At 51.8% G+C, this 17617-nt stretch overlaps 1 protein-coding gene across 1 annotated transcript in view; it reads right to left on the bottom strand.

Moving 5' to 3' along the window:
• The window catches only part of ONECUT1 (one cut homeobox 1), a 40813-nt gene extending 38267 nt beyond the window's left edge, over positions 1-2546 (bottom strand). The window contains exon 1 of the mRNA XM_044231116.1: positions 1356-2546. Coding sequence (XP_044087051.1) covers positions 1356-2460 — 1105 coding nt within the window. The 5' untranslated portion in view covers positions 2461-2546. The remainder of the gene's footprint in view (positions 1-1355) is intronic.
• Between the last annotated feature and the right edge of the window lie 15071 nt (positions 2547-17617).

The raw sequence follows: 17617 nt of genomic DNA, 5'->3' as shown, positions 1-17617 counted from the left end.
GTGGGGGAGGGGGTTTCGGCCTTTCGCTTTGATTTTAGACTGTGAAACGGCTCAGTGCCCCCGGCTCTGATCGGATTGACTGTCTCTCATTCTCCAGGGACGAATTAATGGAGAACGATCAGTTAATTAACAAACCCTCATTCCGGCTTTTACCTTTCTCTTGGCCAGGACTCAGGCCAGGGCACCAGGCTGAGACTGGGGGGGGGGTGTAGCACCGACCCAGGAGTCAATCAAGTCGGCAGGGTCTCATCAAACCGTGTCCGCCCTCAGCTGCCCTTGGCTCTACCTCCCCGTGTGTCCTTTGCCCTCAGGGGTCGCGGAATCAGCTAGAAATATCTGGTGTGATTCAGACTGGGCTAAGCTGTCCCCTAGACCAGCTTCCCGGAGCCGTCCACGCACCTTGGCTTAGAGAGGCTAAGAAGGATAGGCGCTGTCTGTGCTGAGCCGCGGAGACCTTCCCGCTTAACGCCCGGGTTTTGGGGCCGGAAGACCTCTGCTCCAAGACTTGGGGGTCATGTTCACACTCCCACCCCCATACATGGGGATACATTCAAAACATAATGCAGAGAAATAAAACGAAATATGAAGTCGTAAATGAGTCGGCAGCAAAAGCGGTCCTTGGGCTCAGCTGCAAGCTCCGTGGCTGCCCCTCCGCCCTCACCCTTACCTCGGCACCATCTGCCTTCCTCTCTCTTCCACAGCCGGTTACCAGGGCAGATTGCTTGCTAACTCTTAAACAGCTTCGCCGCCAAACACACACCCTCCCGGGGGCTTCAGAACCTTCTGCCAGAACTCTCAGAGAGTGTTCCCCATCCCTCCCATTACTGCCTCGCGCCAAAAAAGTGTGTGTGTGGGGGGGGGTGTCACCGCACCAAGTTCAGTCAAACGTAGGCGTGCAGCTCCGGCACGCTCCAAACCAACTCCCGGGTATGTGCCGGGGGTACGAGCGGGCAGTATCTGCGCACAGTTCCATGCAAGAATCGCCTCCCTCTTCCCAAACCCGGAGTGCCCAACTGAGAAGCGATGCACAGACCGTGTCCGGCCAGGTGCGGGGGTTTCTCTTAGTCTCTGGTGGCAACCGCTTCCAATACAGTCTCCGAGCACAAATGCGTCCCCGCATTCGCTCAGGCAGTAACGGTGAGCTCCCGGAGCCTACCACAGCCCAATGTACAGAGTCCTGGAGGAGACGGTCTGCTCCCAGGAGCCGTCGCTAGGTCTACCAGGCCCAGGGAACTAGCCACCTCCCCTTGGGGAAAGGAGGATGGGATGATACGTGCCCAGCTCTCTCTTTTTCCTTCTCTCTTTCAGTCTCTTTAGCCTCCCCAATCCCTTATTTCCCCACGCGCCCAGCTCACCTGCTAAGCGGAGCGCAGACATCCGCTGGAACTCCGGCTCTTGCAGCCACTTCCACATCCTCCGGAACGTCTCCCGGCCGGACTTGAGTTTGCTCCAGGGTTTGGGGTTGCGCAGCAGGTCCGAGAGGGTCCCTTGGGAGCGGCAGAGCACCCTTTGCGCGAAGATGGCCTGTGGGATGCTGTAGCGCTTGAGCTCGGTGGTGATACGCTGCGCCACCTCTTTGGTATTGATCTCTTCCATCTGCCCTGAATTACTTCCATTGCTGACCTGTGCGCCGGTCACCGAAGGGTTGGGCTCCCGGGCCGTACCCAGGAGCTGCCCGTGGCCTTGGGCGTTCAGGTGGGCGTGGGGATGGTGCGGAGGAAGGCCGTTGATGGGCACCATGCCGGCCGAGGTGGGCGTGAGGTGCTGCTCGCCGTGGCGGCCGAGCATGGCTGGGTGATGGGCTTCAAAGCCGTTCGGGGTGAGCATCTTGTCAGTGGGCATGGCGGCGCCCGGGTGGGCATAGTGAGGGAGCCCTTGCTGGGAGTTGTGGATGCCGCCGAGACCGGAGCTGGAGAGGGGCGAGAGGCTCTGGCCCATGCCGGCCACGTCCTTGTGGTAGGGGGTATACAGGTTATTCATGGAGGCCAGCCCGCGCTCGTCCCGCATGAGCGTGAAGCTACCGCTCACATTGCCCGCCAGGCGCTGGTGGTGGTGCGGGTGGTGGTGGTGATGGTGGTGGTGGTGATGGTGAGGGAACTTGTCCGAGACGGTGGAGATGGGCGGCAGCGGCTGCAGAGGGGTTAAGGTGGTGTAGGTGGTGGGCATGCTCATACCTGGGGGAGTCTCGCAGGCCATGGTCATGGTCGGGTGCAGGGGGCCGGCCAGGCTGTGCTCGGGGGCCCGGTGGTGGTGGTGGTAATCGCCGCCGCCGCCACCGCCGTCCAGCAAGGACGCCATGCCCATGGAACGCGGGTGCGCGGGGGGCAGGTGGCTGCCACGGTGCGCCACGGAGCTTCGCGCGTGGGGACTGCCGCCCAGGAGGTCGGCAGGAGCGGGCACCGGCTCATGGCTCACCCCGTGCAGCTCGCCGATCGCCTCCATGGTCAGCTGCGCGTTCATCGTGATCCCGGCGAGCGGGCGACGGACACAACATCGATGAGGCCGGGCAGAGGCGGCGAAGGGCGCACGCAGTCCGGTCTTCACATCGGCTGCCGGCGACTGTTGCCTGCCTTCCTTCCTTCCTCTCTCTGTGGGGTTCTGTCTCCCTCTCTGTGTGTCTCGCCTTCCCTCTTGCCCCCACCTTCCCCTCTGCGTCCTCGGCTTTTTTTTAAATATTAATTTCCAAAAAGGATCCGTGCCGTTGGGCGAGCGCGGAGCCCCCAGCCCGCCCGCCCCTGGGCCCCTCTCGCCCCTCTCCTTCTTAGAATTCTGAGGCCCCCGGCTCCCCTGACGCAGTCCGCGCGTCTTCCGCGGCTGCTGCTTGCCCGCGCCGCTGGCCAGCTCCAGCCATGGCTCGGTTACTGTTGCAGACTCTGTGGCCGCGGTTCCGCCGCCGCCGCCGCCGATGCCGCCGCTGCCGCCGCTGCCGCCGCCGCCGCCGCCGCCGCCGCGGCCCGCCCTCACTCCCGCCGGGCTCAGCGCGCAAGCGCGCGGCTCGGCCCCGCCCCCTCCGCCCCCGCGCGCGCGGCCCGTGACGTCCCTGTACAAATGATGAAGGTGGGGGCCGCGCCTTAACAGCGGCGCCGGATGGCCCTGGAGCGGGTGCACGTGCGAAGGCCTGGCGTGGAGCGCGACCTGGTGCAGCCAACGCAGCCCCAGGAGACTTGGCGCCCCTCTCGGCTCTAAGGCTCGGGTGGGCTCTCACCCAGTAGCACTTGTCGGGCTCCCGTCCTGGGTGGTGCGCCAAGACTGGAAAGTCCTCACCTTTCTCTCCAGCTGCTACCTTTTGGGGTAGATTGCCCTCAGAGCCTCAGCCTGTGTCGTTACTCCTTCCAATTTGACCCACCGGGCTGTATTTCCCAGAGGGCTTCTGGGAGCCCGCCTTCTCCCCATCCTCAGGTGCTTCGCAGTTTTGGAGGGAGGAGAAGTAAATATCTTAAATGCCTTGGTCAGCTTGGTGACTGTTGACCCTCTGCCCACCCTTCCTCTTCCTCGGGCCAGAGAAGGGAACGCTCAAGCCAAGAATTCTGGCCCTGGCCATACCTCGTTGTCCCCCGCCGCCTGGGTCCTTCTTCATCTCAGCTGATAATAAGACGGGGTGCTGCTCCGCGAATGACTCTGTGTGTGTGTGTGTGTGTGTGTGTGTGTGTGTTGGGGGGTGGGGAGTGCCCTGGTGGGTTCCCACTTCAATTTCTGGGTGCTGGTGGGGTTGCCGAGTCTTGGGCTCTTCCTGCGGTTCCCCTACGGCCCTCCTGGTAAAGCACCTGGAGGCCGCTGCTTGCGGGAAGGACTGACGCCGGCAGAGTGGAACAGGCGCGCCGGTGTCCGCTTGGCCCTTAGGGACGCCCTCTTCCCGGCGTCCCCGCGAGAAGCCTCCAGATTTGAAAATCAATTCAGCTTCGGGCATAATTGTCCGCTTCCTACAATCACGCTCCAATCTGGAATCGAACCCGGTCCTTGGGCTCGGCGGGGACGCGTGGGGAGGCCCCCAGTGTGGGACGTACACCCGGCTACCACATGCGGAGGCTTTCTTTCATTTACAAAAGAAAGGGGAAAAAAAATCCGTAACAAAAGGCAGAGCCTTGTCTGCTTAGGTGCTTTCATCCCTCAGAGAAAGGACAGATGTGCCCATTGTCCAGCCCTTGGCAGTTACGACCGGGTCAGCGCAGAGCCTCAGCCCGGGGCGAGCTGTGGTCACAATGGGGGACAGCCTCTCAGAGCCTGGGTATCTGGATCTGATGTGGAACAAAGTGTGTGCGGCCTTTGCTGGGCCAAACTTAAGACTGTACGTTCTTTTCCTGGGGCACTTACTGAATCAGAGCCCACCAACAGTGTCTCTGCTAAAAATGTTCTTAGATCCTAGGAAAGGCTGGGGCTGGGGTGGTGGGAGTAGTGGTGACTGTTGGGCCAACCAATCCTTGGGGGAAATTTCCCACCAGCTAAAGCATGAGCAGGCTCATCTCTTTATCCAGTTCCCTGGCACAATCAGAGCAACATCATGATCCAAGTAGGTCAAGGCCAGTGGGTACAGTCCAACCTGACTTCCTTGAAAGCAGTGGCCGTCTGCTGGGATTGGCTAATCTGGCTGGCTTCATCACCAGAGGCAATCCTGGAATCTTGTCTAAATAATGCCCACAAGGCCCAGGAAATGGGAGTCCATCTCTGTAGACTTGGTGTCTACCTGCACAGTGAACATTCTGGAATTTAAGGCCCCCAGAGAAGAAAAATTGTGTGTGTGTGTGTGTGTGTGTGTAACACACTGACACAAAGGAGCTCAGAAAACAAAATTACTCTATTTGAACTTATATTTACATCTAACTATTTATACACATAGACACAAAAGCAATAGAACATATTTTCTGCCTAGTGGATTACAGTATATTGGTGGGAAGCTGCATCCTTGGTTCCTTCTTATTTTTTGGTTCTCTTTTCTTGTAACACAGAGCATGTAGCTCTCATATAAGACCGAACAGTGGGTTTCAGTAGCAGGCTACCTTTGAGCTAAACTGTCGTGTCTCCTCCACACGCCCAATTTTAATCACCTCTGAAAGGATTGATTTGCCCTTATGACAACTCTCTTCCCAAAAGACAGTTTGTTAAAAGAAAGAAGTAAATACCACTAAGTGCACAAATTGTTCATGGTTTTCTCTTTGTGTAAGTTATTAGGGACTTGATTCTGGAAACCTCCTTCATGTATGGTTCCCAGCAGGGCCCCTGGAGCCTACCTGAAGACAGCTGAGTTCAGGTGAGTTCAACACTGCCCCCACAAGCCCCATGAAAAGAGGGTCTGGTTCAGTGTTGGTCCCTAAAGGAGAAGCCAAAGGAAAGATCTCTCTTAAGTTAATATGTGTGCAGGACTTGCTTTGGTTTGCAAATCTCCCTAATCTTTCTTGGCTTTTCATGCCTTTCATTACCATTGTTTACCTGTAGTTGACTAAATTGCAGCGATTTTTAAGTAAACATTGTATTCTTAGTTGACCTTTTGGAAAATTTTCCCTTTACTAAGGATGTGCCCTGAGTGGGGAGGATGCTCTTAGGCCTAGTTAAAGGTGAATGTACTTGTGTGTATGTGTGGCAAGGAGAGTAGGTAGATTGCCAACTGCTGGAGGTGTGGGATAGCTTTTCATCATTTTGTCCCTCCCTTCCTTTCCTCTTTCCAGTGCCAGCACAATGCCTGGTATCCAGTAGGTGCATTATGAGGAATTAGAGAATTAGAGCCCAAGGAGGAGTCCTTTAAAACTACTTGGTTGGTCAGTGAATGCAATTACAGGATGCTGTTCAAGTTTTTAAAACAGCCAATATGTTTGAGGGGAGGACTTACTCTCAGCTGGTTAGATTTTGAGTAGCTGCAGGAAAATTAAAGAAAGAAAAATAGGGTCAATCACCACCACAAAATTACATTTGTGTATATATTTAAGAAAAAAGGAAATATGACTATGGACTGGATGCTTGTTACTGGCAATATTTTTAATGTGGAAACAAGGATTTCAGACCGCTTATTTTGTAAATGTCAGGTGGTGGTGCCTGGGCAGGTATAATCCTTCCTCTACTGAGTGGACCAGAGCTTGCCAAGCAACTCCACCATATTTAGAATAGAGACTGAGAATAAGGCCATTTTTTCCAAATGCTAGCCACACAAGTTTCTCTCAGAATCTTCAGACAGTTTCAGAGTTCCTGCCTTAGTTTATTTGGTAATAGAGGTGTAATATACCCCCCCTCCCAGTTTTCAGGACTATTCCAAAGAAATGAGCCATCAAATGTTTACTTCCATTTGTTGACCACACAAACAGCAAACCTGGTGTCAGGGCAGAGTCCCCCATCCAGGGCTCTAAAGGGAGACTGACTCCTCGGCCAGAGTCTCAGAATGGAACTCACCAGAATTTCTGATGCCTGTACCATGTCTAGAACTAACCTCCTGGTGAGGAACCATTTCTTTGGTGTCTGGCAATGGTAGGGAACTTGATAACTGTGAGATGAAGGATTTGATCCTGGGTGCTTCCTGCCAGCTTCTCCTGTCCTTCTTCACACCTCTGCAAAAATTTTATTCAGAAAATTGTTGTAAGCTTAGAATAGAACACCCATAAAATTCAAAGTGCCCTGGTGATTCATTATTGAAAAAAAAATTTTTTTTTTAATTAGTCAATGGCTTCTTCCTACTCTCTGGGGGCCGAGGAAGTGGTAACCAATTATTGTAGCTCTCTTTGGTAATCTCTTTGGTAATCTCTGATCTTCTATTTAGCATGTAGTTTTTATACATCTGTTACGTTAAACTTTTATGGCTTTTGCCCATGACATAAGTATGTATGTGTATGAAAAATATATACATATATATAACTCTGTACTTTTGCGCTCTCTTTGTTTCATTTCTTACCCACTCTCTCTAAATCCCAAAGAGATGATGGCTGGTGAAGGGCTCTCTGGGTTTCTTACCCAACCCCTCCTGACTCTGGGTTCTAGAGGATTCTCGAAGATTGCCTTCTGGGAGATGTAAGAGGCAGCAGTCTCAGGATGTTAGACCATTCCTTGAGGGTCTCTGATTACTTCTTCTCCTGGGCCATTTTATAAACTAGAGGTGGCTTCTTTTGGGCTTAAATCCATTTCACTTTGGTGAGGGTTTTTTAAGGCCTCAGGCTCAGAGCGCTGAAGAGAGATGGTGTGTTCTGAGGATATTGTCCAAAGCTTCCGGGAGGTGCTCCAGCCGGAGGACCCGGTGTTGGACGCAGTCAGCTCTATTCTGGGGGAGTTGGCCTTCTCTCACTAACCCTTCAGTGGATTTTCTTTCCTGATCTTATCTCTATGCGGTTGAAGTATATTACAAAGGAGACCTATAATGGCTGTGGAGGAGCGATGAATTTTTTCAGTTGTGGGCGATGGTTGAGGCTTTTCTTCGGTCTCACCCGTCTGGGGCTCCGTTCTGGATTAGCCACACCAGGGTAGAAGGTACAAGGGCCAGGGGCTAGGGAGGACAGGAGCAAGGGAGAAGGGTCCCTTACGGTGCAGATAGATCAAAGCAGCCCGAAGTGAGCAAAACTCGGAGCAAAGGGAGGCAGGCAGAGGGCAAAGTCGGTTCACGACGGCCTCCGGGCGCTCCATCCTCCAGCCCTGAAGAACAGAAAAGGCGGAAGTTGCGGGTCTCGGTCCAGCCGCACATCTGAGGCAGGAGAGGCTTGGACCAGCCACCCCTACCCCGTGTAGATTGCGGGTTCTGCGGTCGGACATACAGCCTGCTTGGCGGGCTTTTCCGTAGCCTCACAGGATAACCTCCACCAGGGCCCGAGAACAGCTGCACTTGAGAAGGAAAACTCTTTAAACAAATCATTTTGGTGTCTAATCAATTAGTGTTTGCGCAGTCAAGTACCATAGATTTAACAGAATAATCGTTACTGCCCTTGTCTTTATTTGACCCGCAGACACCTAGAAGATTTAAAAATGAAACGCCGGTGTTCTGGGCTCCCCACCCCTTGCCTGTGCTGCTCTCCACTGTCTGTCTGCTGGGCCCCCGACGAGTCCTTTGTTTTCTCTAGTCTCCTCTTTTCCTCCCTTCCTGCGTCTCTCTTTTCCCCTTTATACTTTCCACGTTCTTCTTTCTTTTCTTGCCCATCTGGCCCTGTCGGCCTTGCTGATCTCGGCTTCCTGATCCCATCACTCCATGACTGGCATGGGAACCCATCTTCAGAGTATGGGACCTCTTGTGCTGTGGGCGAGCGCGTCTGCCTTTGGCCCGAGTGCCATCCAGGCACAGAATTATGAAGTCTCAGGTGCCCGGAAATATTTCCCTCGGAACTTTGCCCTTTAATCCTGAAGCTCACTTTCTCGTCCCCCTTTGATCCTCCCTGCCCTTTAGCTTCACTGGAGTTCCACAAAGACCTTTACCTGTGCTTCGGGGGGCCTGCATGCCTCTCAAGATCTTGCCACATCAATGTGATGACCCAGGGCCTGGGAGAGGCATTGAGAAGGAAAGCTGAGAATACAGCCTTGGGTCCCAACCTACCAAAGCCCGGCGAGGAGGCAGATCCTTCGAGGGGTGGCATCCCAAGGGATTGGGTGTGTGTGTATGTGTGTGTGTGTGTGTGTGTGTGTATGCGTCCTCTCTCTGAGGTGTGCTTCTCTGAGACTGTGGGCACTCAAGGTCCAGGGGTCCGTGTTGGGAAGGTCTGCAGGTGCTTGTCAATAGCTGCTCCTGTGTCTCCCTCTCTACCTCATGTGTCTTTCTTCAGGCCTAACCTGTGTGTGCCTGCATGTATTTGTGCAGGCACCTCCCCCCACCCCCCACCCCCCAGCCTGCCAGACCTCGGGCTGCCGGGCGCTGGGATGTGGGAACCCATAGCCCTGGGTCAAGACCTGAGAGTGTTGTACCCATGGGTACCAGGCCGAGACACCTGGAGGTGGGGCTAGGAGGCTGTGGGGAAGATATGAGGGGGAGGTGAGGAATTTGGGGGGACCCGGGTGGCCAAGAATACCTCCACCTCTCATCTTCTCTAATCATCATTTAACCCAGCAGAGAGGTCAAGCCTGACACATCTGGGTAGCAGGTTTGTTAAATACAAAGCTGTAATTCTAAAAGGGAGAGAAGAGTGGGCTGGAGGTAAAGCTGCTTCCTTCTCCCCACACTGCCAGCCCCTGGTGGCTCCGGCTGCCCCAACCTAAGCTTTAGTGTCTTGAGGTCCCTACAACTGCCTCTCAAGTCTCTGGCACTCACCAGGGGAAGAAATTTTGCTCTCAACAATAGATGATTATAATGTACTTGACTAATGCCTGTATTTTTCTGTTTAACATACATTAATCCAAGAAACAAAAAAAATCAATATTGCTAACAATATTGCAAACAAATCCTAGTCTCTCTCACGCAAAAAGTGTGTCCAATTTTCAGTCATTTCTACCCATTTGTATTTTGTAGATTCTCCTCACCTTTTGTAGTTCCTGGCTAACCTGCAACCCAGTCCTGTATTTCAATAATCTTTCCCTAGAAATCCCGATATTATTATTGTTATTATTATCATTTTACATTGGGGGAGAACCAGGAACATTCCAAATCCCAGCCTCCTCCCTTCCATAGGCTCTTTGAGTTCTCTGAGTTTACTTAAAACTCTGTCCCTACCGGCACCAGCAGATGACCAAAGTCGCTGCTCAGTACTTTGGATTTTGTTGTTTACCTTCCCTAACAAATCCCCTATATGGCAACTCCCAACTCCTTGGAGAACTAGAGTCCATACATGACTCTCCAGGCCAATATGCCCCCACCCTTGACACTCGCAGCTAATCGCAGCCAGCGGTTTTTGTTGGGAGATTTTTTTATGATTCTTACAGTGCTTATTATTATTATTTTTTAAGGGTGTTTTCTACCTGGAAGGAACAAACCGGAGGGGCTAGCTAATGAAGGAACTTAGGTTTGCAAAACACTGTAAATAATTTAGTATTGTATTTCAAGGAAAAAAAATAGCTTTCTTAAATCATCCCCATAATATAAATTGCAGACTTACAGTATGGTCCTGGTAAGTCTAAATTTTTAAAGGAGCAATATTCAAAGAGACATAGATGTCTGTATTAATTATTTATTCGCCAGTGCCTTCCTTCGTTTCTAACTTATTATTAATTAGGCGCCTCTAGTCTTTCGCAGAGCGCTCCACCGAGCCGGTTGCAGCTTTAAATATGAATTAAAAGCAAATCCAAGCTACTGTAATGCGAAAATTATTCCGTGTCTTGCATGGCAGAGATGAATAGCTGCGTGGATCAATACCGTGAAACTCGGCTCGGAACGACAGGGTTATTGATAGCGTATATTAATGATGTTAATGATGGAAAAAGGAAAACAATGGCCCACACGACTTAGAAACTTTTTAGCCGCTGAAACCCCGCAATAAAAATGGGAAGGGGGCAGGAATCGGGCTTAAGTGTAATAAGAAAATTATTTATGAAACCGGATAAATGACTTCAGAGTCTTGATGCATTTGAACCTAACGCTCTGGCTCCTGGCGGCCCCGGCTCCAGCTGGGGAGACCGCGAAAACCCCAAGCCTCGGGGAGGTGAGGGTGGGGGGCGCTCCGCTGGCCTCTGTAGCCTCCGGTTTGCTGCCCACCTTCCCCCATCCCCGCTGGGAGAGCCCTCTGGGGCGCTGGTTGCGGGCGCTTTTGGAAGTTAGTGGAATGGAGCAGGAGCTAGGCTGTCTGCTTTCCCAGAGGGGACAGTGAAGCTTTCGTTGGAGCCCGGCAGCCCAGACTTTGGCCGATTTCTTCACTGGTCTTCTTGGCACCCACTGCCAGAGAGGAGTCAGAGAGGAGGCTTGAGGGGACTCAGAAGTCTGATTCCGCATTGTCGCCTCCAGTACAACCGGCTAAGTGTCTCCGGATCCCCAAAATGCGAACAGGGGCTCTTGTCTGAGAGGGAAGTAGGTTGGATAAAGAGAAACTGCTTAAACAGGGAAAGAAAACTGGGAATGACGCCCATTCTCGTCCTCCGTGCCTCAGCAGACTCTTTACCAGGCACCGGGTGTAACTGGGCCTTGGCATTCAGCGCCCGGCAAGCGCGGGATCCTGGAGGCTCGGTTTCATAAGCGTTGGGAGAGGAGCTAGCGCTCTGGTTTGGGCCTCATCCACAGTAATTCGGCCTAGGCGCCGCCCCCCTCCTGCCCGCTGGTCCCAAATATCGACCCACTTTCCCTTTTTCCCCAGCCGAGGGCCAGGAACCCGGGAGCGAAAGGTTAAATACTGACCCGGGAGGACGGCGGGAAAGGTCAAAGCCCGAGGGTCACTCGCAGGCCCGAGGTTCCACCCCCTGTGGGGGGCATAGGGCCGCCAGGTTCCCTCCCACTGGCTGGGTCTAAGGCCCTTGAAGCGGAGGCGGAGGAGGGGCGGGGTGGGGATTGGGGAGGAAAGGACGACCCCTCCCAGCAGATTATACGGGCCTCCTTATAGCAGAAGATGCTAGGGTAGTGGGTGGGTCGTCCCTCACATCGCGGTCCTGAGTTTAGTCCTTTGGGTTCGAGTAGGAAGTTGGGGGGCTTTTAATCTATGCTTGAGACTGTCATTTGTTCTCCATTTCAGGAGGGGGTAGGAGCTACCTGGAGCTGACTATATGTTCCAGGTCAATTATAGTTTCCCTTTGAAGGATGGGGTATTTTTTTTTTCTTTGTTCTTCTAAATTTTGTTTTTCCTCCTTTTTTCTTCCTTCCTGCCCTTCACCATCTTTTCTACTTTTCCCATTTCCTTTATTTCTTTTCCCTTTTCCTTCTTCTATTCTTTTCTCTCCACCTTTTTAAAAATTTTCTCCTCCCTTCCTTTTCTTTCTTCTTCCCTCTCCACTTCTTATTATTTTCTTCTCTGCAGCTTTCTCCCCTCATTTCCTTCCTTCTCCTTCTTCTATAGTTAGGCGGAGGCCTGGCTCCCCTCTCTGTGCCTTAAGACTTTCCCAAAAAGGTGCTGACTGCATTCTGCTCTGACATCAAATAATCTTGTTTTTGAAAAAGGAAAAAGGCAAGTGAGCTCAGGATGTGGAGGGAACACTCTCTAGGCCCTTTAGGTGTAACTGGCATTTTCAGCTGAGCCTTTCAGCTGAGCCTTTGCAGTGGTCCAAAGTTCAGGTGGCATTCCTTTCCCAGACTTGGAACTTTGCAAATAGGGAGAGTATGTTCCCCTTGCCAATGCTCCTCACAGTGCCATCTGGGCCCCTGACGGTAGTAAGAATCTTGGGTTGTTGTTTTTACTTTTATTTATTTGACTTTTTTTTTTTTTTTGAAAGAACAAAAAACAACAACCACCACTAACAAAGTGAATCTCTGAGGCCAAAACTCGGGAAAGCACAGCTGAGAACCTTAAATCTATCCCAAGGCTCTAGGGGCAGCCCAGTTGAAACCATTTTCTAGATAATTAGACAAAAACCAAACTTCCTGCCATCCAGGAAGAGATGCTTCTCAGCTATCCAGCTTCAAAGTCCACAATCAACTGCATGTTTCAGATAATCGCCAGGAGGGCTACGTAGACTTAGCGTTATACCCACACAATCTACCAGCAAGCAAGCGGCCATTCCTTGGGAAGGAAACACCACAGACACTGCACAAAATCACTTGATTCTGGAAAAAAAAATCAATAACGAAATTAGGTTTATTGTCTGCTTATATGATTAAAAATGACAAAGTGTTGCCTTTTATTTTCATAAAAAGACAGAGGGCTGAACAAAATAATTTACTATGGAGTTCTGCTCATTTCATTTGCCTGGCAAAACCTGGAAGAGGCCGAAAGGGCAGCTGTGACGCTCAGTGATGGTGCCAGAGACCCCCCTGCTCAGGGATGAGTTCGTCATCGGAGAAGAGATGTGCAGCTGTATGTGCAAGGATAATATATTCCCTAATCGCCAGTTTGCAGCAATGCCCTGGGCTTCCTCAGTTCTCAGTTCCACTTCAATCCAAAGAAATGCTGGGCCAAGTGTCCCATGCCCCTACCTTCTTTAACTCAAATCCAGGTCCCAGGTCTTGTTTTCTTAAATAACTCTAAGGATGACACTGCTTTCACTCAGTCACAGCCTCCCAGATCACCATCCAGCCACCCTGGATCTTCCATCCCAGTAAGCGCAGCCTCCGGTCCTGGTCCTGTGTGAGTGTATAGGTTGGGGAGTGTGTGTGCCTGACCCTTTGCTTGGCCGGAATCAGGCTCCCTTCCGCTGAAGGCTTGTGGGTTTCGAGTCTGGGCTGCAATCAGGAAAATGGGGTTTTGGAAACCTCTATGGGCTAGATTCTCCAAATGTGGCTGGCGGTGCGGTGTGCGCATACGAGGAACATGATTCTATTGGGTGTGCTTTGTTATACCAACGCGGGGGGGGGGGTTATTTAGCTACGTTAAAAACAAAAAGAAAATGCAAAAAAAAAAAATCCACTATGTGAATCTCGGCTTAAACTTCCCTCCCCTAGCCCCTCATTCCCGGTAGCCCAGTTGGAATCTACCCTCGTCTCTCAGCTGCTGCTCTTGGGTCAGAGACCAGCGTGCCCAGAGCACGCTCCCACTCGTTCACTGCCTTGTTCTAGAACAAAGTGGCTCCCAACTGCGCTAGGGTTCATGGAGTGCCGCCTGCGAGAGAGTGTGAATAGCTTCACGCGCACTTAGCACCATTAGGAAAATACCAAGCCTGGTCCCTTAGAGTTCCATGCGCCTTCGGATTTGGAGCTGGCGCTGTTTCATCGGCTGCACAGACCGCGGATGCGTTTGTTAAAGTCTTTAATTGGCTCTCCTTTGTTCTGGAACCGAGAGGACTTATCTCCTAGAGGTTACGGAAATGAAACACAACCCAACCATCTCGTCTACGAAGTCCTCGGGAACATGGCTTCTCCAGGGTCTTCTGGCCTCTTCTTGGGGTCGAGGGCTTAAGGTGAAACGGGTGTGGATTGCGTGTTCCTTGGAAATCTGACAGTCCCGGCTGGGCGCTGTCACCGGGCTAGAAGTCGAGCCCCACCCTCTCAGCCTTCTCCCGGTGTCCGGCTCGATGTCGCTTTCTGCTCCTGCCCCGCCCGGCCAGCGCACCCTTAAGTAGGGCACCTTTCCCGGAGACGTCCAAAGGGAAGAGGCGAGGGCGCGTGGGTCCTGACCGGGCGGGGTCTGAGGAGCAGCCTTACGGAGGAGGAAAGCGTACCGAGGGTTGGGGTGGCCTCTGCTGTGTGGTAGCTCCAGCTCCTTCCTGTGTCAAGGCAGAATCAGCCACCAACAAACTCGACTTCTCCTTTCCCTTCCCGGTCCTTCTCTCCAACCTCTTTTCCCGACTGGGCTCCCTCTCCAGCACTGAGAGCCCCAGAGCTGCGGGTTTGAGGGTCAAAGGTCAGACCTTCACTAGGCTCCAGCTTCCACTTGTACCGCTGCTGGCGTGAGAGCAGGATTTGCCTTCTCTTTACATTCTCCTCTAGACGCCCATTGCCAACAGTAAAAGAGAACAGATGCTGATCTCGGAGCTCCCACCTCCCTGACTTGGCCCTCTCTGATGAGGTGGGGTCTTGGTGTGTGTGTGGGGGGTCAGTTTAATTTAGGAAATAATATCCAGACCATAAAGTCACTCATCCAGATATTTTTATGAGGCTTCTTTTTTTTGGGGGGGGGACGGGGAGGTTTAATGATTTCTGTAGGTGTCCAAATTGGGCTGGTTTTGAGCACAGGATCGACGAGAGGAGCATGTTTCCACTGCATCATTTCCATCACCCCAACCCTGGTTAGAGATGGAAGGAAGTTGCCAGAAGGGATCCAGGAGAGGCAAACGAATGCCTAGTTCTCCAAGTCGGCAGATCTGTTCCAAAGGGGCCGACCTTTTGCATGAATGGGGGCAAGGTCGGCAGAGTAAAAAGCAGATTTCTATGCATGTTCACGTGGCCCAATGTAATGAACACATCTCCATCAATTCCTGGAGGCAGAGGGCTCAATTTACTTCAGTTTTAGCCGAGGAACGTCCTCAGCCTTAGCTCTGACTGACTATAAAGCGGCGGAGTAGTTAGAATTCTCTCTCCAATGAAAGCGATGGTCAATAGAATTCTCGGTATCAAATGAGCAATAATTTGCTGTGGCTACATGCTGGATAATGAAAGATGTTAGCAGGATCAATAAAAAATGAAAACACTTTTACTTACATCTTGAGTTACTGTTTTAAGAGAGGGAGAGGGATGCAACAAACCCAAAGCTAGGTTCAGAGCCTTCTCACACTCCCCTCAGACACACAAAGCTCCATCACCACCAGAGAGGTTTCCTGTAGCCAAGGCCTTTAACTTCCTCCCTCTGTGCTCACTGAAGATTAGGTTATTTATATCAAATTAACTCCTTAGAAACATGTAATTTATTAACTATCAGGGCATTAAAATTTTCACTTTTTTTTTTACAGACAGAAATAAATTTTAAATTGTTTTCCACCAAAACTAAAGGTCGCCTAATTGGTTATAGTTTGCTGAAAAACTAGGAAACATCCCCAAACTGACCTGTCCCTTGAAATGTCTCAAAATAAACCTGCACTTGACCAAGATACCCAGGAGGACCTGTGTTCTTTGGTGATGCATACACAGGAAAAGGCATAGATTTAATTCTTTTTGATTTGTTAGCTATGGTCATTAAATCTGGACACTTCAGACCCCAAACTCGCTCTTTCCAGACTAGTTAATTCCCTCATCTTCTTTCATAATCATTTCATCTGTTCAATTTGTTTTCAATTTGCACTGGGTTTATTTGTATCTTCCAGTCTGCTTTTTTTCACCATTCAATTCCAAACACTCCCCCTACCTATCTGGTCTTTAAGAAACCTATTGTGAAACGATCAGGAAAACATTCTATATATTTTTTAAGAAACAAAGACTTTTAAAATGAGAAAAATATCTAGTGCTCTGCGTAAAACAAGTACAACGAAAAAGCTCATAGACAGAGGGCTTCCAGCAGCAGAACCAATATAAGCAGAGAACATTGGCAAATGTGTGTTTGGCTGCTTCTGTGGGTTTAAGAAGCCTACATTTTCTCATCACTTAAAAACAGAGAGAGAGAGATTGAGACGGAGAGACAGAGAGAAAGAAAGCGAAAGAAAGAAAAGACACAAATTTAGCTGCCGTTTTTTGCTCTCTGACCAGAGGAGCTGGTTCTGCCACGGAGATAATGGTCAGTGCTGCAAGAACAGTGGCCTGGGATCATCTTTAGCAGGTTTGGACTGGTTTTGGAGGGACAACCGAGCAACCTGGGAGATTCAGAAAGCGGGAAGCAGTCTAGGGAAGTGTAGACAAGTTCCATTCGGGGGATTTGCCCCCGGTATGTGAATTCCACTGGCCGCAGTTCCATAACGCGCACCAGTGCAGGTGCGGTTCTGCAGCCGTTCGCTGCTTCGCAGGAGAACCGCGCACAAGCCGCAGACACGCGCTCGCGTACCGGCCACCCAGCTGGGCACGCCGGGATATTTACACCCTGCTTGGGAGGCCTCCTCCCAACCCTCATTTGCTACTTTAAACTCGCCAGGAGGACCGGTTAGCGGCAGTGGCTGGGATGGCAGGCGGGAGGGGGGCGCCCCCGCTTGGCTCCCGGGCCGTGACGCGGCTTCTGCCCTCCGCCCTCGGCTCCCACCCTGTTTGTGTGGCTACAAGCTCAGCAGCGGACCGGCACGGCCCGGCCCCTGGAGCCCCAGCTCCGGCCTACCCAGCCCCCTCCCCCCGCACGCGCCTGTGAGACTGGCTTACCCCGGTGGGCGAGTCGCGGCGCATTAGCGGATTTCATGGCAAGTTGCTTCTGTGACAAGCGATCAGGTTCGTGTTGGAGGATTTGCCCCCTAGGAGGGAGGGAAGCGAGAGTCAATCTGCATAATTTCAAATGTGAAAGAAACCGGGAAACTGGGAAGCCTAATTTCAGGCCCCCTGATTCCCCCTTCCGCAAGAAGTATAAGCCGCCCCACCCCGCTCCCGCGTCAGTGAACACCAAGAAAAAAATAATCCGCACATGTCGCAGGTGATACCTTTTATTGTGCTCATTTTAAAGACGGGGACGTGTTGGCCCCCTCCATGAAGCCTTTCTTGACAGCCTGGCCCGGGGCAGGTGGGTCAGCCAGGCTGCTCCTGGGCCCGCGGATTCCTGCAGGGTCGCGAGGTGAGGGGTGCCAGAAAGAAAGACCTCGGGCTCTGTGCCAAGCGGCCCCCTTTGGCGCGCAGGGTCTGAGTCAGACGCACAAACCCAAATTCCCTCCAGCGCCTTCGGCTCCATCTTTAAATCCAGGCAAAGATCAATTCTCCCTCTCCCTCGCACACACACATTTGCAGCCATAAATAAACAGCTCCCAGCTAAATCAGGAACCGGAGAAGAGGAAGAAAAAGGAAGAACAGAGAAGGATAAGAACCAGAGCACGGGTCTCGCTTCTCCCAGCAGCCGGATGGCTCTTTTTGGTCAGGCCAGCCTCGCATTTGGGGTTGCAACTTGCATTTGAATAGCTGCCTGGGCTTGTTATGGACCCGGGAAAGCTCTGAAAGGGAATCACTATGCAAATTGTCCCAGTTACAATCGAAAGGTTCGATCTTCAGGAGCTGCCTGACGGAAGTTGATGTCAGCTATCTGTGCATTAGGGTTGCATTACCGCCTTCGCTGGCCTCCTCACCACCCCCTCTCGCGCCTGCCGGGGAGGCCTTTTTTTTTTTTTT

The sequence above is a fragment of the Neovison vison genome, chromosome 13 (assembly GCF_020171115.1).
Source record: "Neovison vison isolate M4711 chromosome 13, ASM_NN_V1, whole genome shotgun sequence".
Lineage (NCBI taxonomy): Eukaryota > Metazoa > Chordata > Mammalia > Carnivora > Mustelidae > Neogale > Neogale vison.
The sequence above is the reverse complement of the archived record's forward strand: the minus strand, read 5'-3'. Positions and strand labels throughout refer to the sequence as shown.